The 24,172-nt window shown below is 54.0% G+C and overlaps 2 protein-coding genes across 18 annotated transcripts in view; both read right to left on the reverse strand.

Moving 5' to 3' along the window:
* Positions 1-1,365: 1,365 nt before the first annotated feature.
* Positions 1,366-24,172, reverse strand: part of LOC101079637 (transmembrane protein KIAA1109 homolog) — a 235,245-nt gene continuing 212,438 nt past the window's right edge. The window contains 1 exon segment of the mRNA XM_029827425.1: positions 1,366-1,910. Coding sequence (XP_029683285.1) covers positions 1,672-1,910 — 239 coding nt within the window. The 3' untranslated portion in view covers positions 1,366-1,671.
* The window catches only part of kiaa1109 (KIAA1109 ortholog), a 64,673-nt gene continuing 42,388 nt past the window's right edge, over positions 1,888-24,172 (reverse strand). For 6 of the 17 annotated variants that reach the window (XM_029827473.1, XM_029827467.1, XM_029827446.1 and 3 more), the window contains 31 exons: positions 22,814-22,897; positions 21,893-22,091; positions 21,693-21,752; positions 20,601-20,827; positions 18,579-18,755; positions 17,009-17,133; positions 16,792-16,915; positions 15,662-15,774; positions 15,367-15,457; positions 15,030-15,089; positions 13,837-14,105; positions 13,371-13,586; positions 12,977-13,157; positions 12,709-12,898; positions 12,397-12,558; positions 12,176-12,312; positions 11,879-12,074; positions 10,721-10,921; positions 10,360-10,533; positions 10,097-10,234; positions 8,793-9,038; positions 8,122-8,275; positions 6,445-6,602; positions 6,159-6,348; positions 5,847-6,064; positions 5,456-5,707; positions 5,169-5,372; positions 4,657-4,851; positions 4,398-4,532; positions 2,447-2,612; positions 1,888-2,136 (listed from right to left, as the gene is read on the reverse strand). In XM_029827473.1, coding sequence (XP_029683333.1) covers positions 1,920-2,136; positions 2,447-2,612; positions 4,398-4,532; positions 4,657-4,851; positions 5,169-5,372; positions 5,456-5,707; positions 5,847-6,064; positions 6,159-6,348; positions 6,445-6,602; positions 8,122-8,275; positions 8,793-9,038; positions 10,097-10,234; positions 10,360-10,533; positions 10,721-10,921; positions 11,879-12,074; positions 12,176-12,312; positions 12,397-12,558; positions 12,709-12,898; positions 12,977-13,157; positions 13,371-13,586; positions 13,837-14,105; positions 15,030-15,089; positions 15,367-15,457; positions 15,662-15,774; positions 16,792-16,915; positions 17,009-17,133; positions 18,579-18,755; positions 20,601-20,827; positions 21,693-21,752; positions 21,893-22,091; positions 22,814-22,897 — 5,259 coding nt within the window. In that variant the 3' untranslated portion in view covers positions 1,888-1,919. The remainder of the gene's footprint in view (positions 2,137-2,446; positions 2,613-4,397; positions 4,533-4,656; positions 4,852-5,168; positions 5,373-5,455; positions 5,708-5,846; positions 6,065-6,158; positions 6,349-6,444; positions 6,603-8,121; positions 8,276-8,792; positions 9,039-10,096; positions 10,235-10,359; positions 10,534-10,720; positions 10,922-11,878; positions 12,075-12,175; positions 12,313-12,396; positions 12,559-12,708; positions 12,899-12,976; positions 13,158-13,370; positions 13,587-13,836; positions 14,106-15,029; positions 15,090-15,366; positions 15,458-15,661; positions 15,775-16,791; positions 16,916-17,008; positions 17,134-18,578; positions 18,756-20,600; positions 20,828-21,692; positions 21,753-21,892; positions 22,092-22,813; positions 22,898-24,172) is intronic. The other 11 variants (XM_029827505.1, XM_029827451.1, XM_029827461.1 and 8 more) reach the window with 11 other exon arrangements.

The following is a 24,172-nucleotide window of genomic DNA, read 5'->3' on the forward strand; positions in this document are numbered from 1 at the left end:
CCCTAATCTATAACCCTAACCCTAATCTCTAATCCTAACCCTTTAACCCTAATCTATAACCCTAACCCTAATCTCTAATCCTAACCCTAATCTCTAATCCTAACCCTCTAACCCTAACCTAACCCTAATCTATAACCCTAACCCTAATCTCTAATCCTCTAACCCTAACCTAACCCTAATCTATAACCCTAACCCTCTAACCCTAACCTATCCCTAATCTCTAATCCTAACCCTAATCTCTAATCCTAATCCTAACCCTAACCTATCCCTAATCTCTAATCCTAATCTATAACCCTAACCCTAATCTCTAATCCTAACCCTCTAACCCTAACCTAACCCTAATCTATAACCCTAACCCTAATCTCTAATCCTAACCCTCTAACCCTAACCCTAATCTCTAATCCTAACCCTCTAACCCTAACCCTAATCTCTAACCCTAATCTCTAACCCTAACCCTAATCTCTAATCCTAATCTCTAATCCTAACCCTTTAACCCTAATCTATAACCCTAACCCTAATCTATAACCCTAACCCTAATCTCTAATCCTAACCCTTTAACCCTAATCTATAACCCTAACCCTAATCTCTAATCCTAACCCTAATCTCTAATCCTAACCCTCTAACCCTAACCTAACCCTAATCTATAACCCTAACCCTCTAACCCTAACCCTAATCTCTAATCCTAATCTCTAACCCTAACCCTAACCATCACGAGCTGCTCAGTGAGCGCTCAGACCCAACAAGCATCTTTTCCCTCCACCAGGGCAGGAAGCTGCTGCCATTAAGGAGCTTTGGGCCGACTGCTTTTACAGGCTGTTTACTCAGGCTGGAGTGTTCGCATGTTGAAACTGGAGCAAAGCAAGTGGGATGTAAAAAACAAAGAGCTTCAAAAGGTCTGGTGAGCAGCAGGAAGGGTTCACCAAAGAACTTGGCATGGTGAGCAAGAGCATGACGCCAGAAGAGGTGAGAGCAGCCAGCGGAGGGGCTTCTGGGATGGGGGGGTCTAGACTTACATCCCTGCTAATTATTAGGAGTCAGGAGAAACAGTTGGGGATCAAAGCGGTTGCGGTTTCTTAGAGCAACACACCCGTCCGTAAACCTTGATGTCAGTAAATTCTATTGCAGACAGATTTGAAGCTGCTCTTCAAAGAATGATATAATATTCTACGTTTTCTCCGCGTCAGCAGCATCAAGCAGCTCCTCCAGACATGCAGGAGGCTGAACACCTGCGTTCCCCAGGGATGCGTGTCGAGCCCACTTCTGTTCACAGCTACAGCTCAAATTCCAGAGGGGATGGAATTCCTCAAATGCATAAATATTATTAGGATTGTCACCATGGATACAAATACCAGATCGGATCATCACAGATTGTTTAGGATTTAATTCAAGATAAAGAAAGGAACTCGGGTATGAAATCTGATCATTTTCTCAGTCTTGACTGAGTGGATCATGTGCCCGAACCACCCCATTCATTTGTTCTCATAAAAAGGAAAAAATAATCAATAACCCATCAACACTGCAACAGAACAGTTCCTAACTCGCTAGGCTATAAAATACATCAAGCATCTCTACCATGTGTTCCATGGGAAACAAAGAAAAGGCAATGGTTTAAGAAATCCTTTCTCAGGACATATTCAAATTAAAAAATTCAAGGGAATTCAGTAAAGTGATTCACAACAGGTACATGAGGCAGGTTCCACCATCCAAGCAATCAAGTAATATTAAGGATTCCAAATTTACAGGGAATAAAAACGGTGCAAAATGCTTGAGTCCGAGCTGATAGTGGTGTTTCCCCCAGTGGCAGACTAAGCTGAGCTTCACAGGGGACCCGCGGGACCCGTAGGACTGGTTCCTGCTGCAGTGGGACCGGTTCCTGCTGCCGTGGGACCGGTTCCTGCTGCCGTGGGACCACGCTGTATTCAGTGCTCTTCTTTCTCTCGGCCTTTCTTCTCCTTCTCGTCCTGCAGGGCTGTGCCGAGCTTCTTGATGAGAACCGACAGCACCTTGTCCAGAGGATCCATCACGCCCCTTTGGAGCCACTTGGGAATTGTAGTCCTGGCATGATGGAAGCCTAATTTCTGAAGGATGTAGTCCACACCCACCGGGTCAATCTTGCGTCCTGTCCAGGAGATAAGCCTGAGGACAGAGGAGACAGAGTAGACAGGAGACCGAGGAGACAGAGGAGACAGAAGACCGAGGAGACAGGAGACCGAGGAGACAGGAGACCGAGGAGACCGAGGAGACAGGAGACCGAGGAGACAGGAGACCGAGGAGACAGGAGACAGAGAGAGGAGAGGGGGGAGGGAGAGGGGGGGAGAGGGGGAGAGGGAGAGAGGGGGAGAGGGGAGAGGGGGAGAGGGGGAGAGGGTGAGGGGGGGGGGCAAACTTGAGCACAGGTGTGATGACATCAGAAACAGGCCCAGCTGCAGCAGCTCCCCCCCCTGACCTGAGGGTGGGCTCCAGGTGCCAGGTGTTACACATGAACTCCCTCCAGTCCACCGTGGTGTAGTTGACGCCCTCCTCCTGGTCCTTCTCCGAGGAGTTTTGGTCGCGCTGCGCCGTCGGGCTCTTCTGGCCCGGCCGGGTGGCAAACAGGCGCGGGGCGAAAAGGGCTGAGGGCACAAAGGTGAGGACACAAGGGGGGGCGTTAAAAAGGAGCCAGCAGGTCAGTCCTGGTCCACCCACCCATTCACCTGCACCTTTGAGCACCACTGAGATCAGCTGCTCAAGCTTAACGAACCAGGAGGAGTGGAGATCTCAGCACCCTCCTTCAGCAACATAGAGCACCTCCACCCTAACCCTAACCCTGACCCTAACCCCCTAACCCTGACCCTAACCCTCTAACCCTAACCCCCTAACCCTGACCCTAACCCTCTAACCCTAACCCCCTAACCCTCTAACTCTAACCCTCTAACCCTAACCCTCTAACCCTCTAACTCTAACCCTCTAACCCTCTAACCCTAACCCTCTAACCCTAACCCTCTAACTCTAACCCTAACCCCCTAACCCTGACCCTAACCCCCTAATCCTAACCCTGACCCCCTAACCCTGACCCTAACCCCCTAATCCTAACCCTGACCCTGACCCCCTAATCCTAACCCTGACCCCCTCACCCTGACCCTAACCCTGACCCTAACCCCCTAACCCTGACCCTAACCCCCTAATCCTAACCCTGACCCTAACCCTAACCCTGACCCAGACCCTAACCCTGACCCTAACCCCCTAACCCTAACCCTGACCCAGACCCTAACCCTAACCCCCTAATCCTAACCCTGACCCTAACCCTAACCCTGACCCAGACCCTAACCCTGACCCTAACCCCCTAATCCTAACCCTGACCCTAACCCTGACCCTGACCCAGACCCTAACCCTGACCCTAACCCCCTAATCCTAACCCTGACCCTAACCCTAACCCTGACCCAGACCCTAACCCTGACCCTAACCCCCTAACCCTAACCCTGACCCTAACCCTAACCCTAACCCCCTAATCCTAACCCTGACCCTAACCCTAACCCTGACCCAGACCCTAACCCCCTAATCCTAACCCTGACCCTAACCCTAACCCTGACCCTATCCCTAACCCTGACCCAGACCCTAACCCTGACCCTAACCCCCTGACCCTAACCCTGACCCTGACCCTAACCCTAACCCTGACCCTAACCCTGACCCAGACCCTAACCCTGACCCTAACCCCCTAATCCTAACCCTGACCCTAACCCTAACCCTGACCCTATCCCTAACCCTGACCCAGACCCTAACCCTGACCCTGACCCTAACCCCCTAACCCTGACCCTGACCCTAACCCCCTATCCCTAACCCTGACCCAGACCCTAACCCTGACCCTGACCCTAACCCCCTGACCCTAACCCTGACCCTGACCCTGACCCTAACCCCCTGACCCTAACCCTGACCCTGACCCTGACCCTAACCCTGACCCTAACCCCCTAACCCTGACCCTAACCCCCTAATCCTAACCCTGACCCTAACCCTAACCCTGACCCAGACCCTAACCCTGACCCTAACCCTGACCCTAACCCTAACCCTAACCCCCTAATCCTAACCCTGACCCTAACCCTGACCCAGACCCTAACCCTGACCCTAACCCCCTAATCCTAACCCTGACCCTAACCCTGACCCTGACCCTAACCCTGACCCAGACCCTAACCCTGACCCTAACCCCCTAATCCTAACCCTGACCCTAACCCTGACCCTGACCCTGACCCTAACCCTGACCCAGACCCTAACCCCCTAATCCTAACCCTGACCCTAACCCTAACCCTGACCCTGACCCTGACCCTAACCCTGACCCTGACCCTAACCCTAACCCGAGGTTACCCTGTCCACAACAGGCCGCCCTAGCAATGAGCCTAGTGAATGAGAAGGCGTGAAGACCAGACCTTTTTCCTTCTCCTTCAGGTAGGCGGACACCAGGTCATGAAGGAACATGATGAGCTCGGCATCCATGGTGACGCAGATGTGGTCGGTGAACTCGGTCACCACGCTGCACTCCACGATGGGCTTGCTGCTGGCGCCTGGAACAGAGGCAGCAGCGCTGCTTTAGCTCGGGAAACGGGACATAAACATGGGCTTTGAAGAACTGGTCCCAGTTGAACTTAGTGGTAACAAAGATGGAGGTTCCGCCCACATGCAGCCCACCTGTCAGAGACGGCTCATCGGGGTCCTGCACGTGGATGGATTTAAAGTCCAGCTGCATTCTGGGAAGAGCAAAGATGGTCTCCGTTTCGTGGTTGTAGCTGGAGGAGCTGCGGAAGCTGCTCAGCAGGCTGGAGCTTTTGGCGGCGGCTCCGCTCTCCTGGTTGATGGCCTCTACGTTCCTGAGCAAGTTCAGCTCTGAAGGGAGAGAGAAGGTGCGTATGTGAGCGAAGCCACGTGCTGAGCTGACGTGCTGGCAGACAGCTCTGGAGCGCACGATGTCCGTGCACAGCGGCCGACCTCCAGAAGTGCCCAGCAGAATGCTAACGCTGCTAATGCTTTTCCTTCAGTTTGAGTACAACTACTGTAGTTTGGAAACATCTGCACCCTGACATCTGTCTGACGTCCTCCACAGACAGCAGCTGGATGGAGCTCACATTTCTAGCAGAGTGTCTCCTGGTGGCACCGTCCTTCTGACCCTGATCAAGCGGTGGTTTCACTCCAAAACCAGTTACCTTCATTCCTCATGGCGGTGACGTAACCGAACCACTCCTTGACTGTTGCCACTCCGTGGGGCGGGTTTTCATGTCGCCGCCGGGTTATTTTGGTTATGGTGGCCATTGGGCTTTCAAGTGCTCCGCAGGGTTTGGTCACCATGGTGTTGTGACCCAGATGGAAATCTAGTGTCTGAACGATGTAGGTCGAATCATCTGTGGAGCCTGAAGTGACAGAAGGAGAAAGCTCTCTATTACTGCCCCTGGAATAATGCTGGGATTCCCAAAATTAGAAGCTTATTCCTCACCGTCCTCCAAGATCTTCTGTGCCTCTGTCCAGAAGGCAATGTTGGGCTCTTCCAGGTGGAACAAAGCCCAGGATTTGGAGCGAAAGTTGGGCCCATGGAAGCAGGCCAGCGTCATGTGGTTGCCGTGCAGGCTCATGGAGCCGCCCAACTGCACGGCGTCCTCGGGCAGGGGCATCTGGAAGAGCGAGATGTGGCAGCCGGCGATTACCTTCAGCACCCCGGGCCAGTGGCGGTGATGGGCCGCATCCATGTCTGCGTGACAGAGAGGGTCACACGTCTGAGTCGACCTGAACATCTCACACCGACATGGGCTGGACGAAGCCCTCACTGGGGGAAGCCTCTCCTCCGGAGGGAGGGACAGCTGAAGCAGGACAGAAAGGCTCTGGCTTACAAAGTTCTGCAGCTCCTTTCTCGGCGCTGGTGACGGGGGTTTTAGGAGGCAGGTACGGACCGGGACCCCAGGTGGACAGAGCCCGCTTGCTGGTGTCGAACTGCTGCGTGAAAAACTCCTGCAGCTTCATGCCGATCTTGATGAGGTCTGGCGTGGTGGAGCGTGAAATGATGACCTGGAAAACATCCCACTGCAAGTCCCCGTGGACAAAGATCTCACTGGGAGCAGAGAGGGCGAACGAGACGGGAAAGGTGAGGACACTGGGAGAGCAGCAGGACAGAGCAGATGGAGCGGAGCTCAGCTTCTGCTCACCTTTTCTCTGAGAGGCTGGTGTCCAGCGTGCACAGGTTGACCTTCCATTCGTCCTGCAGCTGAAGGTCGGCATTGCTGAAAACTCCCATGAGAATGCTGGAGCCCATGTAGTCCACACGGGCCTCCGTAGAGCCCATGGTGATCTGGATCTTGTGGCTCGGCTGTTGATTGGGGTGTTCAGAGATGTGGGCTGTAAAACAGAAGAAGAAGAAGCTCCAGCTCCAGACGTGTGCTGCACGCGAGAGCTCGGCCCATCACTCAGGAACCCTAAAGCAGTTGTACTCACAGACCATCTCCAAAGTGTTGACGTCTATGTTGCCCCCCACCACCCCGCCCTTGGAGTCCAGCTTGGAGCGGCCGAGGCCGACGGACATGCTGATCTCTCGGTCGCGGTTGCTTCCCACAGACAGTCGGCCCTGACTCTTGAGGCCGCTGGTGGTCCAGCTGCAGGGGGAGGAAAGCTGGAGTGAAGCTGCTGAATAAAGCAGGAGAGCTCTCCAAGAACCATCAGCGGCTCCCTCAGTCTCCCAGGAAGAAACGCAGGTGGGCAAAGAGGAGTGCGAGCTGAAACCGGGCTGAAGCCAAAGGCAGAGGCAGCTAATCGGGTCAACTATGGAGAGGCAGCCTGGACGAGTGTTTACCTGCGATTCCGAAGGCTGCCTCTACCAAAGAGAAGAAGCACCGAGCCGAAGTTCTGGGACACTGAGAAGCCCCGAATGACGCACTGTGTGTGGCAGGCGGCGAGTATTACACCTCCAGACTAAGACCTGTGCACTGGACCATCTGCCACGACGGTTCCGCTAGCTGTGCTCAGCGAAGGCGACGGAAGCAGAAAGGGGATTCATGCAAAACTCTTGATAAGCGATACAGGGTCAGGGTTAGCGATACAGGGTCAGGGTTAGCGATACAGGGTCAGGGTTAGCGATACAGGGTCAGGGTTAGCGATACAGGGTCAGCGATAGCGCTACAGGGTCAGGGTTAGCGATACAGGGTCAGGGTTAGCGATACAGGGTCAGGGTTAGCGATACAGGGTCAGGGTTAGCGATACAGGGTCAGCGATAGCGCTACAGGGTCAGGGTTAGCGATACAGGGTCAGGGTTAGCGATACAGGGTCAGCGTTAGCGATACAGGGTCAGGGTTAGCGCTACAGGGTCAGGGTTAGCGATACAGGGTCAGGGTTAGCGCTACAGGGTCAGGGTTAGCGATACAGGGTCAGGGTTAGCGATACAGGGTCAGGGTTAGCGATACAGGGTCAGGGTTAGCGATACAGGGTCAGGGTTAGCGATACAGGGTCAGGGTTAGCGCTACAGGGTCAGGGTTAGCGCTACAGGGTCAGGGTTAGCGATACAGGGTCAGGGTTAGCGATACAGGGTCAGGGTTAGCGATACAGGGTCAGGGTTAGCGATACAGGGTCAGGGTTAGCGATACAGGGTCAGGGTTAGCGCTACAGCTTTGGTGCCCACGAATGGCCATTTACCATCAGCAGGACAAAATGTGGCCCCAGTAAAGGGGTCAGCCACCAGTAAAGAGCCACACGTGTGCATGTTATGTGTCACCAGTAGCAACGGCTCCGAGAGCTCCAGCAGGGAGGGAAGAAATACCACTGAAGAACAAGGCATGTGAAGAAATAGCAGGAACCTCACCGCTAGTGACCAAAAGCTGATGTGCTTTGCTGGAGCACTCCATCATCTCTGCTAACTTTATTCTCTCCGTGATGCAAAGTTCACCATTTTAAAATGACTTTCTAGAAAAAGGCGATGCGAGTAGCTCAGCTCCCAACATCCATCATTTAAAGAGTGTAACAAGATCATCTACAATGGAAGGAGGGCGAATAACAGTCCCACTGGGGAGGACTCACGAGCTGACGGACCAGGACCGTTCCAGATAAATCAGCTTTGGCCCAAACTGAAGCCTCCTAACTGCTTCTTCACATGACCTGATGGGGATGGACGGGGGCACTCACGTATTGTTCCCCATGACGTTGCTCATGTTCATTTGGACGGTGAGCTGCTTCAGGTTGATGGCAAACACCACCAGAGTCTCCCACGGGGCCCCCTGCTGGCCGGATGTCTTTCCATTCTTACTGGCGGAGGGAGTTGAGGTCTTAGTGACAGAATCTAGAGGAGGAGGCCCATGAAGATCAGTGTGGACTGAAGGTCAGTTCAGCATTTGAAACTTTTGATTGAACACTTTTTCCAACAGTAAAAGGAAAAGCAGCTCACCCCCCCCCCCCCCACCCCACCCCACCACTGATCAATATAACAACGGTTGAATCATGAAGATCTTTGAAAGACGCAGAGTCAGAATCCTCCCTGTTGGAGATGGAAGGATGAGAAACAGACAATGATGTGTGTGTGTGAGTGTGTGTGTGTGTGTGTGTGTGTGTGAGTGTGTGTGTGTGTGGGGGGGGGTGATATGCAGACGCATGTCTCTGGAAGGCCAACAGGGGGAGATGTTGAGCTCCAGCCCCAGCCGAGCCCACTTGTTCAGAACTTTGGGACTTCCTGGTCTGATATCCAACCACGAGCAAAGATCCACATCTCACCTGAGCTTGAAGCGTGAGATGAAACTACGAGGACGGTTTCCCAGGGTTCATTTTATGCTGCTTTGATAAATATGGACCCATATTTTTACCTCTCCTGGGAGCAGAGGAGTCCGAGACGCTCCTGCTGCGTCCAGGTGCTGGAGACTTGAGGTGAGCCAGGCTGCTCGGGGACATGCTGCTTCCTGTCAGGTGCTCTGAGAAGACATTAGGGGACTGGGGCATGTGCTGTGTGCCCGTGCTGCCGTCCCAGGTCCTCCAGTAGGCTTTGCGGGTGGACTCGGGGGACAGGTGCTGGGTGAGGTTTTCTGCAGAGTCTGGGGTGGCCGGACCCGAGGCTGTGGGAAGATCAGGGTGAGAGTGAAGGGCAGGAAGTGCCGGGATGACGGTCAGAGCCAGAACATGAAGCCGATCCCCAAACATCCACTTGCATTCAGTGATTCTTGGATCAACTATTGCCTCACTCGTGGGTCCCAGGCCACTCAGAGTGCCAGAACCTGTTGGACGGTTCTGATAGGAACCTTGGGCACCTTTACATAAACAGGCTTTTGAACTGGGACTAGGGGTTAGGGTTAGGTTAGGGTTAGGGTTAGGGTCAGGGTTAGGTTAGGTTAGGTTAGGTTAGGGTTAGGTTAGGTTAGGTTAGGTTAGGTTAGGTTAGGTTAGGGTCAGGGTTAGGTTAGGGTTAGGGTTAGGGTCAGGGTTAGGTTAGGTTAGGTTAGGTTAGGGTCAGGGTTAGGTTAGGTTAGGGTTAGGGTCAGGGTTAGGTTAGGGTTAGGGATCAACATTGTGATCAGCGTCGTGGTGAGCTGATTAGTCCACACGTCCTCGTTTGTGTGGCTGTTGTGTGGCTGTTGTGTGGCTGTTGTGTGGCTGTTGTGTGGCTGTTGTGTGGCTGTTGTGTGGCTGTTGTGTAGCTGTTGTGTGCATCATGGCAATGTCGCTCATTCTGGCTTTTTCTAACCCAAATCATGCGTTTTATGAAATTAGACCCTTTCAAATAAATAAAGAAAAATGAGCAGCTTTAAAAAATATTATTATTATAAATATTTTGCACCGAGAAAAATGCAGCATTCAAAGCAGCATAAATCAATAACTAATAAAAAAGATTGTTTCTTCAAGTTTGGCCCTCAACCCAAATTATTGTTAGATCAATAATATCATAGATGTATACGTGTCAGATCGATACTATCATAGATGTATACGTGTCAGATCGATACTATCATAGATGTATACGTGTCAGATCGATAATACCATAGATGTTTAGATGTTTAGATGTTTTACTGCTGCCTGAACTTGTCCAAATCCTTCAAAAGGTTAGGGTTTGTACTGATTCCCTTGTAACCGTTAATCCAACTCAAAGCGGTCTAAAGAGGAGGCCTTTTCAGCGCAGCACCTGGTAGGTTGATGGTCTGGTCTCCCAGGAACAGGCGCCTGGCGATGCTCCGGCGGTACCAGGCCCGGGGGAAGGCCAGGATCTCGCTCAGTCGTCTCATGTCATATTTGAAAGAAGCCGAGCCGATGTCGCACACAGCTGAGGGGAGAAGAAGAAGCCCGTTGTTCGTGTGCGCTCCTGAACAGAGCTCCTTCTCTGGTCTACAACAGGAGCAACTGGCTCACAGTCTACCCCGGGGAGAAAACGCCACTCTCCTCCTGTACCTGAGATATTGATCAGGGTGGTGTCTATCTTTCCACCTTTGGCAGGAATAAAAATCTCAGTGAATGTGGGGCCACCGCTGCGTCTCATCCTGGACAAGCTGACTTTCACAAACTCCAGGTTGATGCTCAGAGAATCTTTCCTGCCTGTGACTGAAGACGGTTCCTCGTCCACTGCTTGTTGAAGAAGAGGAGAGATGGTCAGGACCACAGTGAATCTTGCTGCTCCCTGCCAGCCTCTACTGATAGACAGTGTTGAGGCCTTTGTCCTCGTACCCACTTAAATACTTGCTAACATGACAAAACTGCCCCGCTTATTTACCCTGGACCCACATTAGCAGCGTTTGCTTTCCCCTTTCCATACCTAACGGCCCAGAACCTGGAGGGAGGCCCGTGACTGCAGACTTCTGTTTTCCAGCACCGTACGGGTGGAAAACATAGAGGGAAAAGTCGGACATGCAGGCTGTGAAGCTGAGGCCCGAGGAGGCCCCAGGAGGGCCCGACAGGTCCGACTGGCTGCTGCTGTGGCGGCTCCTGCCGAGGGGGCTCCCCAGCAGGGGGGAGGCTGGAAGGAAGCAGAGGAGTCAGGTGGGACTGGGAATGATGAAGGGAAGCAGTATGTGGACTGGACAGCCAAACTAAACACCTAAATCAAGCTCCAACATGCATGAAAGGGCACGAAGACAGCGGTAATATTAATAACAAAATAATAATACAGAAGCTTAATATAATATAATAATAATAAAAGGAACAAAAGGGTGAGATCAACCGGAAACAAACAAGTTTACTCAGGGAGCACAGCAGCACGGATGCACAGTTGGCATTTTCACATGGCACAAGGCATTTCCTAACCCTAACCCTCTAACCCTGACCCTCTAACCCTGACCCTAACCCTAACCCTCTAACCCTAACCCTCTAACCCTAACCCCTAACCCTCTAACCCTGACCCTCTGACCCTCTAACCCTGACCCTAACCCTCTAACCCTAACCCTGACCCTCTAACCCTGACCCTAACCCTCTAACCCTAACCCTCTAACCCTAACCCCCTAACCCTCTAACCCTAACCCTCTAACCCTAACCCTAACCCTCTAACCTAACCCCCTAACCCTCTAACCCCCTAACCCCCTAACCCTCTAACCCCCTAACCCTCTAACCCTAACCCTCTAACCCTAACCCTAACCCTCTAACCCTAACCCCCTAACCCTCTAACCCTAACCCTCTAACCCTAACCCTCTAACCCTAACCCCCTAACCCTCTAACCCCCTAACCCTAACCCCACCCTAACCCTCTAACCCTAACCCTAACCCTCTAACCCTAACCCTCTAACCCTAACCCCACCCTAACCCTCTAACCCTAACCCTCTAACCCTAACCCTCTAACCCTAACCCTAACCCTAACCCCACCCTAACCCTCTAACCCTAACCCTCTAACCCTAACCCTCTAACCCTAACCCCACCCTAACCCTCTAACCCTAACCCTCTAACCCTAACCCTAACCCTCTAACCCTAACCCTAACCCTAACCTTTACTGGGGAGTGTCTTTGGAACGTGTTGCCCTGGTGGAGTAGAAGATGCTGGGTGAGGCCCATCATTTGGCTGGGCTCCAGCAGGGTTCTCCCGTTCTCCGCGGTTAGAAGAGAAGACCAGGTCCAAAGAGGGAAGCTTCAGCATACACTCCACCCTGGACATGGGCAGGCAGCTGAAGCGGATCTGGGAGGGCTGAACAAACAGAGCAAACCTGAAAGTGCACCTACAGTTGGCCGGCTTTAATATAATAATATCCATCCCGTACATCTGGGTTAGGTAATTGTGCTGAGTACCTGAACTCTGACGTAGACCACCACATCTACAGGAAAGGAGGAGTAGGCTGATGTTGAGGAGGACACGAGAGAAGTGGTGGATTCCTCGAGCTGCTCCGCATCAAACTGTCCCATGTCGTCCTCATGGGAAGCCACTGCTGAGGTGGAGACACAGCAGAAACGTATCAAGACCAGAGAAGATGCTGCCACAGAACGCCGCCGTTGAGACGTCTCAAACACACCGTTGTAATTCCGTTCCACTGGCGTGATCGGGATGGTCTCCAGTGCTTTCTCCAGGAAGTCCAGGAGACAGGGACTAATGACCATTTCCTCTGGCAGCGTCTGAAGAGCCACCCAGGCGTAGAGCTTTGCTGTCTTTACTCCTCCACTTCCTTTACCTTTGGCTGCACACACACAGCAAAGATGAAATCGCGTCCCTAACGGAGCTGCTAATCATGGATCCTAATGAAGGGCCACACATCTGTGAAGCCACTACACACTTCAGGAGCACATCACATGCATCATGCAAGTAAACATGAGGGAATGCTGAGTACCTGATGGAATAGGTGGGGGCGGGGGGGGGAGGAGCGAGTTAGTCTTGCTTTGGGCAGCACTGGGAGGGACGGGAGGACTGCTATCTTTCATACCATACAGCTTGGACTCTTTGGAGAGAGGGCGAGGGAGGGAGGATCCACGCGACGTGTTGGGGGACTCTGTCTTCAGTGTCTTGGAGTTGTAGTGTAACTGCGGGATGGAAGAAATGCAAATCAATCACGTGGACATTCACGCGTGGACGCTTGGGTTGCCGAGGGAGATGCTCACCTTTACGTCCACTCCTGGAATGTAGAAAACGGTTGTCTCCATGTCGTTGGACTTGGTCTGCAGAGAGGAGGGGCATTTCTTGCCAGCTAGCAGATGGGTGGTGGAGGTGCAGGAGGGCTGCAGTTTCTTCTTCTTGGGAGGAGACTCCTGGTCGAGACTCCTGAGGCTGCGCTCACAGCTCCTGTGGACCCACAGAGAAGAGCAACGTTGTCACAGTAAGGGCTGAAGGCACTTTCCTCCCTTCAGAAGCTTGATGTAGAAGGTTTTATGTGTCCATGTGGAGAAATGAATCATGAAGCATTCCATTGTAAACGTTAAGACCACTATATTCAGAACGGGTTAGGAGCTCAAGCTCACGCCTTCCGCTCTGTCTCCAATAGTTGTGCCAATATACCTCCGCAGGGAAACGTCCTCGTGCTCCACTTGCTGAGTGGTGGGGTGGAGGACGCACTTCCCGCTGTCGATCTCCACACGGATGTCCAACTCAAAGTCGATGTTTCTTTCGGTCGGTGGGCCACTGAAGCCACGGCTTGCAGGGATGCTCGGCCAGCGTTCGCTGAACAGCTGACTGACAGCAGAAAACCCAGAGGACTTCTTATGGGATGCTTGGCTGAGGAGAAAATGTGCAATCCACATTTATTTAGCATATAAAAAGCCTTGTTAGCAAAGGAGACATTAAGCTACAACTGCGCTTTTAGCAAAATGCTCTTCAAGATGACAGGTGGGGGAGAACCTCAGGCTGTCAAATATTGTGTTCCAACCAAGGCTTCATCAAGGTGAGAAGGTTTCCTGAACTACTGCTGCAGCTACTGCAGCTAACGCTAACCCTCGCTGGCCAACAGAGCAAAACGCAGACTCACAACGGCCGTCTGTAGCTGGATGGTCGCTGACGTTCAAACTCATCTTCCTTCTCAGAGTCTTCAGAAGAGGAAGAGGACAGGTCGTCACGCCGAAGATCATCGTGCTGGAAGGGAGGTTCAGGTGAGAAGACAGCAGGGGTGACAGGGGCACTGAGAGCTGTTGGCTGGCCCTCAAGAACAGATGGAGTATGAGGATGGTAGTGATGGTGGAGATGGGATGGATCATCAGTGGTGATCGACAACAGGTCCACCTCTGTCTCCTCGGGGAACTTTGGAGCATGACAGAGAAGAAACATTCACACAACTGGACAAATGTCAAGACAGTGTTCTGTTGACAGGAGTGCTGGTGGCCCAAAAGGGTCGGAAGAGAAGGCAGTCGGTCATGCATGAGAGGGAGAATCAAAGAGCCTAGGATGAAAGAGGACAACGCAGCGCCTCGTCACCAAAGAGGAAGCACGCTCTTCTGAAAATGACAGTGTTAAAAGCCCAAGGCTCGTATCCATAGCGACAGGGGTCAGAAACTTCCAACTGTGAACAATATGGAGAGAGCTAAGAGCCGCGCCTGACTGCTGCGGAGCCTCAACGCAGACGGAAGCCTCGCCAGCTGTGCGGGACTGGAATTTACATCCCTTCTTTAAAGTGTCTAAAATAAGGAAAGCTGCTTTTTTTTTAGACAAAAACCAGTTTTAAAGACTCACCAGGCTGTTGCAAAACTGTAAAGAATGATCTGAAACAGATGAAAGGGGGTTCTGGTCCGACATACTTGCCTAATTAAACCTGTTTCTACAGTATGAAAAGATTTACAGTCACTCTGGTTTGAATGATTTATGGCTTGAAGACCGCAGATGCTCCTTTAGGGGGGCTGTGCTCAGCATCCAGGCAAAGTCCTTGAGAAGCAGCAAATACAGCGAAGAAAAGCTGCAGTCAAAACAGGAGTTTACAAAGAGCAGCCGAGTTTGGGGCTCTTCTCAGGGTGACCAGGGCCAATTGGGGTTCTAATTATGCAGCCTCAGAACAGAAGGAGCTTGGTGCACGTGCACGAGAGCTCCTGCAGAATGGTGCACGCGTGTGCTTGGACATGCTCTCCTGTTTTGACTCTGCAGGATCATCAGTGTTGCCAGTGTTGATCAAACCAGAGAAGAGAAGAGAGAAGAGGTGTGGCTCATGTTTCTCTGAGTCTCAGAACCAAATACCTTGAAGACCTCTCCCGGACCGACAGCTGTGACAGCACTTCCCAGGCCCTGATTACTGATCTTCAATTGGACAAATGGATCATTAAACATAAGGCTGCCTTAAATTGAATAAAAAGATCTTGTGCTCCATTCCAGGGTGGCACGGCCTCACGTTGCTAATTCATGTGATCATTTTTGTGCCACAGGCAGAACAAACACTAACTAACACCTGGAAATGGAAGGTGCAGAAAACACAAATACTTTCACTGTTATCACTTAAAACGCTGATTTATCTAGAAAAAACTCTAGCAAATGAAAAGCAGTAGCATATGAGAGCAGAAGGAGGTCTTTATTCTACCGTGTCTTGGATGTTAAAGGTGACCCGAGGTCCAGGCGAGGCCGCATCGATGCGTACGTCTGGAAAATCCTCGACATCTCCGATCCTGGAACTGGGAGCACAGTAAGATTCCATGAGAAAAAGCTTCAGTTACCACAAAAAAAGACATTTCATTGGCTTTCATTATAGCTGCTGAACATAATGCAGCTTAGCTTATTCCAACAGTAAATACGTCACAAAGGGCTCCTAACAGTGTGGTTTCCAGAATCATGTCAGCAGGAAGCGGGATGTTTGGGAAGCGTGTGTCATGCCGTACCTCTGTCTGTCCACCCTCTTCAGAGGAGGTCGTCCGGCTGCTGCCGAGATGCTCTTGGAACGGCTGTAGCTTGGTTTGTAGCCGAGGCCCCACTTATCTTTCAGAGAGGCAGCCTGGATCAATACATAATCAATACATAATCAATGTCTTTGCATGACAACATATCAAACACATATATAAACAAGGACAGAAGCACTGGGAGAACTCGGCTTTACCATCAAAGCTCCTGGTCTTTGATTTTTGGAAGCTCAAATTTCACTGTGGACTCCAGAACATCAGCTGTTAAACAGGCTCTTCAAGTGGCTCATTTGAACGATTTTAACCACATTTGCTGAAAAGGACGTTAAAATCCATTCAAAACCTATTTGGCTGTCAAACGGACAGACAAACGCCGGCTGTCACGTGAATATTAGGAGGTAACGAGGGAATATTCGATATAAATATGCTGCTGGACCATCCTCCCCAATAAAAGATGTTTCTGGTGTTGGCTGACTTGGTTTCACTTGTCAAACCTTAATAGCTCACAAGAATATCCTTATCGCCTCCATACCTGCCTCCTCTACATCAGCCAGTTCCTGTGGAACGTTTGGGTCCTGATCGATCAGATCGGTGGCTCCTAACTGAGCCCCCGTGGAGGTGAAAAAGAGTTCTGAATAAAGGACACACGAGTAAACTCTTCAACCCCTCCGGCACCAACCAAAGTGTTTATGGTGTCCACGTTCTTCCCACTGAGTCCTCTAAAGTCCTTATGTTTGATGGAACGCAACATCTGCTGCTCAGTTTTACCGAATGCTGTCCAGCATGTCTGGCTCCTGAGCCCAGAACCTGGTAAAGACCCAGGTTCTGCTGGTCAACAACGATTCCAGTTGTTGTTCCAACTCTCTGCAAGCTTCCTTATCTTCCACAATCCATGTGGGCTTTAGCAGTATCCAGCTGCAGGTGCTTGAAATGAACCTAGAGGTCCAACTAGAAAGGTTGGACCTGCAGCCACAGCTCCAAACTCCCACAACCTTTCAAGAATCCCCCAGAATTGGGGACAGTTGTCAGGAGGTCAAACACAAGGCAGATCAATTCCTGGTTCCTTCTCAGGGCTGCTACTATGGAAAAGCTTCGATAAAAGGAGCACTGACTCTCATGCTGGAGCGCCGCAGTTTCTTCCGGACGTCCCTCCTGATGTCGTTGACGGCCACAGATTCCAGCTGCTGATAGCGCTGAATCTCCTGGTTGATGGTGCCTTCGCTGGCTCCCAGTTTCCTTTGGGTCCAGAAATGGTTTGATGAAGACACAGTTCTACAGAGAAGACTTTCCCCACAACCGTTATCATCCAGAACCAGGCCAGAAGCTTACTTGAGGTCATCAATGACTTTGGCCTGTTCATTCAGCTCTCTGATGTCCACCACCCTCTTGCTCAGCTTTCTCCCACGAGCATCCATCACTTGGTTCCCCGCCTGGCGTCTGGGGTCCAGGGCCTCCTGTTCAGTGGAAGCAATCAAACATCAAACTGAAGAAATAAGAGAACAAAAGTGCTGATTAAAACCACAAATGATTGTTAATGAGAAGCTGTTAATGAAAAGAGTTGTGATTAGGGTTAGCAAGGAAGAGAGGATTGGCTCAGGATAGAGAGCGAACCACAGGCCAGATCACCAGACGTCACCAATCCCGAGCCACCGCCCCATCACCACAACCGCCGCCCCATCACCACAACCGCCGCCCCATCACCGCCGCCGCCGCCCCATCACCGCCGCCGCCCCATCACCACCGCCGCCCCATCACCGCCGCCGCCGCCCCATCACCACCGCCGCCGCCCCATCACCACCGCCCCATCACCGCCGCCGCCGCCGCCCCATCACCACCGCCCCATCACCGCCGCCGCCGCCCCATCACCACCGCCGCCGCCCCATCACCACCGCCCCATCACCGCCGCCGGCGCCGCCCCATCACCACCGCCCCATCACCACCACCGCCGCCCCATCACCACCACCGCCGCCGCCCCATCACCACCGCCGCCGCCCCATCACCACCACCGCCGCCCCATCACCACCCACCGCCGCCCCATCACCACCACCGCCGCCCCATCACCACAACCGCCGCCCCATCACCGCCGCCGCCCCATCACCACCGCCGCCCCATCACCGCCGCCGCCGCCCCATCACCACCGCCGCCGCCCCATCACCACCGCCCCATCACCGCCGCCGCCGCCGCCCCATCACCACCGCCCCATCACCACCGCCGCCGCCCCATCACCACCGCCCCATCACCACCACCGCCCGCCCCATCACCACCACCGCCGCCACATCACCACCGCCGCCACCCCATCACCACCGCCGCCGCCCCACCACCACCGCCCCACTATCACCACCGCCCCATCACCACCACCGCCGCCACATCACCACCGCCGCCGCCCCACCACCACCGCCCCACTATCACCGCCGCCACATCACCACCGCCGCCGCCCCATCACCACCGCCGCCGCCCCATCACCACCGCCGCCGCCCCACCATCACCACCGCCGCCGCCCCATCACCACCGCCGCCGCCCCACCATCACCACCGCCGCCACATCACCACCGCCGCCGCCACATCACCACCGCCGCCGCCCCATCACCACTGCCGCCGCCCCACCATCACCACCGCTGCCACATCACCACCGCCGCCGCCCCATCACCGCCGCCGCCCCATCACCACCGCCACCACCGTATTATAAAGGACGGAGATTCCTGCTTCAGCCACTGCTGGAGTTTAATGAGGGCGGCAGGGAAATGCTGAGCAACACTTTATGGGACTATTTCACTTTCTTGGCCCAGCATAAAAAGCGTTGCTCAGCATGTTCAGCTCTGCCTCCTTCACCTGAGAGCTGCTGATCTGATCAATGAACAAGACGGAAAACCACTTTAGTATCCCTGTGGGTGGCTACATACACAAGCCCAGGAGAGGGGTCTCTGGGCTCTGGCGCTGCCTGCTGGGAGGCCAGGGGGTGCACCCTGAGAGGAGTCCGCCGGGACAGACACACTCTGGGGCCTGGGGCTCAGGCCCAGGATGTGCTGGACCAGACGCTTCTTTAGGGTCAGCCGAGGGCTGAACTTGGTCTCTGGACTCTGGAAACAATGGCAGGGACACAGGAATGAATGCTGCAGGACCAGACTGTAGCGCTCCGGCCCGCTGCCGAAAACCGGAGAACTCTGATCCCAGCGGATCAGCTCCGTTGTAAACACGAGCTTCCACCAGCTCCGATAACGTACCAAAATCAGGCCTTTTTTCTTTGGGCCGGAGCCTGTGAGGGGCCTGTACTGGGCCTCAGCCGGGCCTCAGCCAGGCCTCAGCCAGGCCGCCGTACTGGGCCTCAGCCGGGCCTCAGCCAGGCCTCAGCCAGGCCGCCGTACTGGGCCTCAGCCGGGCCTCAGCCGGGCCTCAGCCAGGCCGCCGTACCGGGCCTCAGCCGGGCCTCAGCCAGGCCTCAGCCAGGCCACCGTACCGGGCCTGTACCGGGCCTCAGCCAGGCCTCAGCCAGGCCACCGTACCGGGCCTGTACCGGGCCTCAGCCAGGCCTCAGCCAGGCCACCGTACCGGGCCTCAGCCGGGCCTCAGCCTCTCTTGTCCAGCTGGTACCGAACGCTGCTGCTGGGCGTTGGACAAACACCTCCAGACACGAGCGCATCACAGCAGCCCTCCACTTTACTTCAGAATTCATTCAGACTTTTAGATTGTGGTGCACGTCTGCTCCAGCCCAGCTCACGCTAGAGCGCCGCGGTGCACGTCTGCTCCAGCCCAGCTCACGCTAGAGCGCTGTGGTGCACGTCTGCTCCAGCCCAGCTCACGCTAGAGCGCCGCGGTGCACGTCTGCTCCAGCCCAGCTCACGCTAGAGCGCCGCGGTGCACGTCTGCTCCAGCCCAGCTCACGCTAGAGCGCCGTGGTGCACGTCTGCTCCAGCCCAGCTCACGCTAGAGCGCCACGGTGCACGTCTGCTCCAGCCCAGCTCACGCTAGAGCGCTGTGGTGCACGTCTGCTCCAGCCCAGCTCAGGCTAGAGCGCCACGGTGCACGTCTGCTCCAGCCCAGCTCAGGCTAGAGCGCCGTGGTGCACGTCTGCTCCAGCCCAGCTCAGGCTAGAGCGCCGTGGTGCAGCTCTGCTCCAGCCCAGCTCACGCTAGAGCGCCACGGTGCACGTCTGCTCCAGCCCAGCTCACGCTAGAGCGCCACGGTGCAGCTCTGCTCCAGCCCAGCTCACGCTAGAGCGCCACGGTGCACGTCTGCTCCAGCCCAGCTCACGCTAGAGCGCCGTGGTGCACGTCTGCTCCAGCCCAGCTCACGCTAGAGCGCCGTGGTGCACGTCTGCTCCAGCCCAGCTCACGCTAGAGCGCCGTGGTGCACGTCTGCTCCAGCCCAGCTCACGCTAGAGCGCCGTGGTGCACGTCTGCTCCAGCCCAGCTCACGCTAGAGCGCCGTGGTGCACGTCTGCTCCAGCCCAGCTCACGCTAGAGCGCCGTGGTGCACGTCTGCTCCAGCCCAGCTCACGCTAGAGCGCCATGGTGCACGTCTGCTCCAGCCCAGCTCAGGCTAGAGCGCCACGGTGCAGCTCTGCTCCAGCCCAGCTCAGGCTAGAGCGCCACGGTGCAGCTCTGCTCCAGCCCAGCTCAGGCTAGAGCGCCGCGGTGCAGCTCTGCTCCAGCCCAGCTAACGCTAGAGCGCCACGGTGCAGCTCTGCTCCAGCCCAGCTCAGGCTAGAAACACTGAAAGCTTTATGCTGTCCCACATCCTCCTGCTGCTGCATGTGCATCATAAAGACGAAGGTGGTGTCCATCATCTCACTGAGCAACATGGAAGATGATTCCCAAAATGCTGACTCGGCATGAATATGACCAATGAAATCTTGTGAAAAAGCTCACACTGATATAGATTTAAAGGTGTTGTAAAACTAGAAAGAGAAGTTGAAGGTGACTGACCATATGGACGGTGGGTGACATGGTGTCGGGTTCGTCCTCATCCGAGAGGTCGGCCATGTTGACGGAGTTCAGGTCCGCGATGTCGTCGATGTCCTCCTCGCCCGTCAGCGAGGTCAGCGTGGTGCCCAGTGCATTGAGTCTCTTCCCGATGTTGGGATCCATATGGACGTCGATTCCACACATTTTCCAGAGCACATTGAGAGTCCAGGTACCGGCACTACTGCTCTCTGGGTTTGGTTTGGAGCAGGAACCCAGTAGGGAGAAGACAAAAGGGTTAGGGTCAGGGTCAGGGTCAGGGTTAGGGTCAGGGTCAGGGTCAGGGTTAGGGTTAGGGTTAGGGTCAGGGTCAGGGTTAGGGTCAGGATTAGGGTCAGGGTTAGGGTTAGGGTCAGGATTAGGGTCAGGGTCAGGGTCAGGGTCAGGGTTAGGGTTAGGGTTAGGGTTAGGGTCAGGGTCAGGGTCAGGGTCAGGGTTAGGGTTAGGGTTAGGGTCAGGATTAGGGTCAGGGTTAGGGTTAGGGTCAGGATTAGGGTCAGGGTCAGGGTCAGGGTCAGGGTCAGGGTTAGGGTTAGGGTCAGGGTTAGGGTTAGGGTCAGGGTCAGGGTCAGGGTCAGGGTTAGGGTTAGGGTTAGGAGTTAGGGTTAGGGTCAGGAGTTAGGGTTAGGGTTAGGGTTAGGGTCAGGGTCAGGGTCAGGGTTAGGAGTTAGGGTTAGAGTCAGGGTCAGGGTCAGGAGTTAGGGTCAGGGTCAGGGTCAGGGTCAGGGTCAGGGTTAGGGTTAGGGTTAGGGTCAGGATTAGGGTCAGGGTTAGGGTTAGGGTCAGGATTAGGGTCAGGGTCAGGGTCAGGGTCAGGGTTAGGGTTAGGGTCAGGGTTAGGGTTAGGGTCAGGGTCAGGGTCAGGGTCAGGGTCAGGGTTAGGGTTAGGAGTTAGGGTTAGGGTCAGGAGTTAGGGTTAGGGTTAGGGTTAGGGTCAGGGTCAGGGTCAGGGTTAGGAGTTAGGGTTAGAGTCAGGGTCAGGGTCAGGAGTTAGGGTCAGGGTCAGGGTCAGGGTCAGGTCAGCTCATGGATGAAGGGTTACTCAAAAGAACCTGCCTGCAGAAGGTTGCCCAGTCGTCCTTGAACAGACTTCATATGTCCCATCAGGGACAACACCTGGACAGGTAACAAGGACAGCTGATCAATCATTCAGAACCACCAGCTCAACTGATAAGAGCTTCAGGGCTACAGATGCTCCCACAAAGCTTTTCTATTCCTGAATGAGTGAGGCAGCGATCCAAAGTACAGGCACTCACAAGCGTTCATGACTAGATCCCCTCGGACTTCAGGTTTCCAGTCATCCCACGACGTTTCAAAACCTTCGGCGAAGCGAATGCAGAAGTTCTTGAAGTGGCCTTTGCTCACCAGAGATTCAGAGGAGCAGGCGGTGATCAGCGTGCTCTCGATGGTCAGGACCAGCGCGGAGCCAGTGTCAAAGTCGACGCTGTGGTTGGCCTGTGAGAGGTCAGAGGTGAAGGACATGAGAAGATACACATGCACGTTTCCTTTGCTACCGCCACTCTGCATGTTACACCGTCCACTATTTCCAACTAGGGCTGTGATTGGAGGGACACAATATCATCGTTGATGGTGAACATACAGTACCAGCGATCCACTGGATTAAGCCTCTCCATCATGTAATCTTATGCACATGCCTCTCAACAGGTTTACCACAGCCCTAATTGCAACATTACGTGAGTGTTAGCATGATTTGTTAGGTCGTTACTGATTGAGGAGTCCAAAAATGCCCATAATCACCTGAATTACTGCGTGAATTCACAAGTGGTGTGAAAGGTTCCATGTAGCCCAGAAGCAAGAGGGTGGACCTCCTGTTCAGCTAGTTACTTAGATGGAAATGATCGTTTTAGAGCAGAAACTCAGGTCATATCTGCCAGACTCTGATAATCACCTACTCAGTGCCATCATTTTAGCACAAGGGTTAGGGTTAGGGTTCTAACACAAATATTCATTCTTTTGGCATAACCAGCACAAAGACATCACACCCAAAGCCCAGAAAGGAGCGTCCCATTAGCTTCGCAGGTGCTGGTGATTCCAGCGTTATATAATAATCTGACTGTTCCAATCAAGAGTGGCGCTGCATCCATGTCAGCGTGTGGATCAGCGCACAGTCCCACCACAAACATCACAAATGAAGCAAGAATGAATTGGCGGGTTACTTTTCCAGCATGTCTGTCCTGCTTTACTGCTGTTGTGGCCCCGGCCTCAGCGCCGCCTCCCTCTGGACCCGCCACGTGTCCTTTCTAAGAAACATGTGTGACACAGTAGCAGCAGGCAGATCTCCTCTCAATGAGAAGATGGCTTGTTCAGTTTACACCAAGGGAAAATACCATGATGCAAATGTGCGCTCTCTTGAACGACAGCGTAGAAAACAGCGCCTTCACGTGCACGGCTTAAACCAGCCATGCTCAGAATCGGACTTTGGCATCTCATCGGAATTGCTTCCTTGTCCCAGTTTAAATGCAGACGGCAGAACCACCACCGCCGGCCCCTCTCAACACGGAGCTCCACTCCGATTCCACCCCCCCACTCTAAGGGTTAGGGTGAGGGTCAGACAGACCCATCCGTCTGTAGATCTCAAACCTTCCTTCCTCACTCATGAACAAGACGCAGAGATACTTAAACTCCTCCACTTGGAGCAGGACCTCTCCCTGGACCTGGAGTGGGCAGGCCACCTTTTTCCATTTCCGATCCAGGGCCTCGGGCCCGAAGGAGCAGTAAGATAACGCCATCTGTGAAGAGCACAGATGGATCCGGACTCCCTCCGGCCCGGCTCTACCGGGAGATTCTGGTCATGAAAATAACAAACGGAACCAGTGACAAAAGGCAGCCAGAGGCAACGGGCTGTGGGAGCAGGTGGCACGTACCCTGACCCTAACCCCAGTAATGGACCAAGCTCCTGCTCCCAGAGAGACGGTACCGCCCTTAGCAGCTCAAAGGCCTTCATGTCTGCACATGTGGACGGGTGGGCAAAGCCCCCACAAACCCTCAAACCCTGGGGAGGGAACGGAGCAGCACGCGTTAGGGTGAGGTTAATCTGGCCCTTCCCAGGAGCGCCGTTAGGTAAGGAACAACCGGAGTCAGGAAGCAGAGCAGCATTTCCAACAACAGGAAGCTGGAGAATCGTACCGCTGTGTTCATCTCCTCCCTCATGTTCGCTTTGCCTGCTCTGCAGGTGAGATGCTAACCCGCAGGTGAGATGCTAACCCGCAGGTGAGATGCTAACCCGCAGGTGAGATGCTAACCCGCTGGTGAGATGCTAACCCGCAGGTGAGATGCTAACCCGCTGGTGAGATGCTAACCCGCAGGTGAGATGCCAACCCACAGGTGAGATGCTAACCCGCAGGTGAGATGCTAACTCGCTGGTGAGATGCTAACCTGCAGATGAGATGCTAACCCGCTGGTGAGATGCTAACCCGCTGGTGAGATGCTAACCCGCAGGTGAGATGCTAACCCGCAGATGAGATGCTAACCCGCTGGTGAGATGCTAACCCGCAGGTGAGATGCCAACCCGCAGG

Source organism: Takifugu rubripes, chromosome 2 (assembly GCF_901000725.2).
Source record: "Takifugu rubripes chromosome 2, fTakRub1.2, whole genome shotgun sequence".
NCBI classification, from domain to species: domain Eukaryota; kingdom Metazoa; phylum Chordata; class Actinopteri; order Tetraodontiformes; family Tetraodontidae; genus Takifugu; species Takifugu rubripes.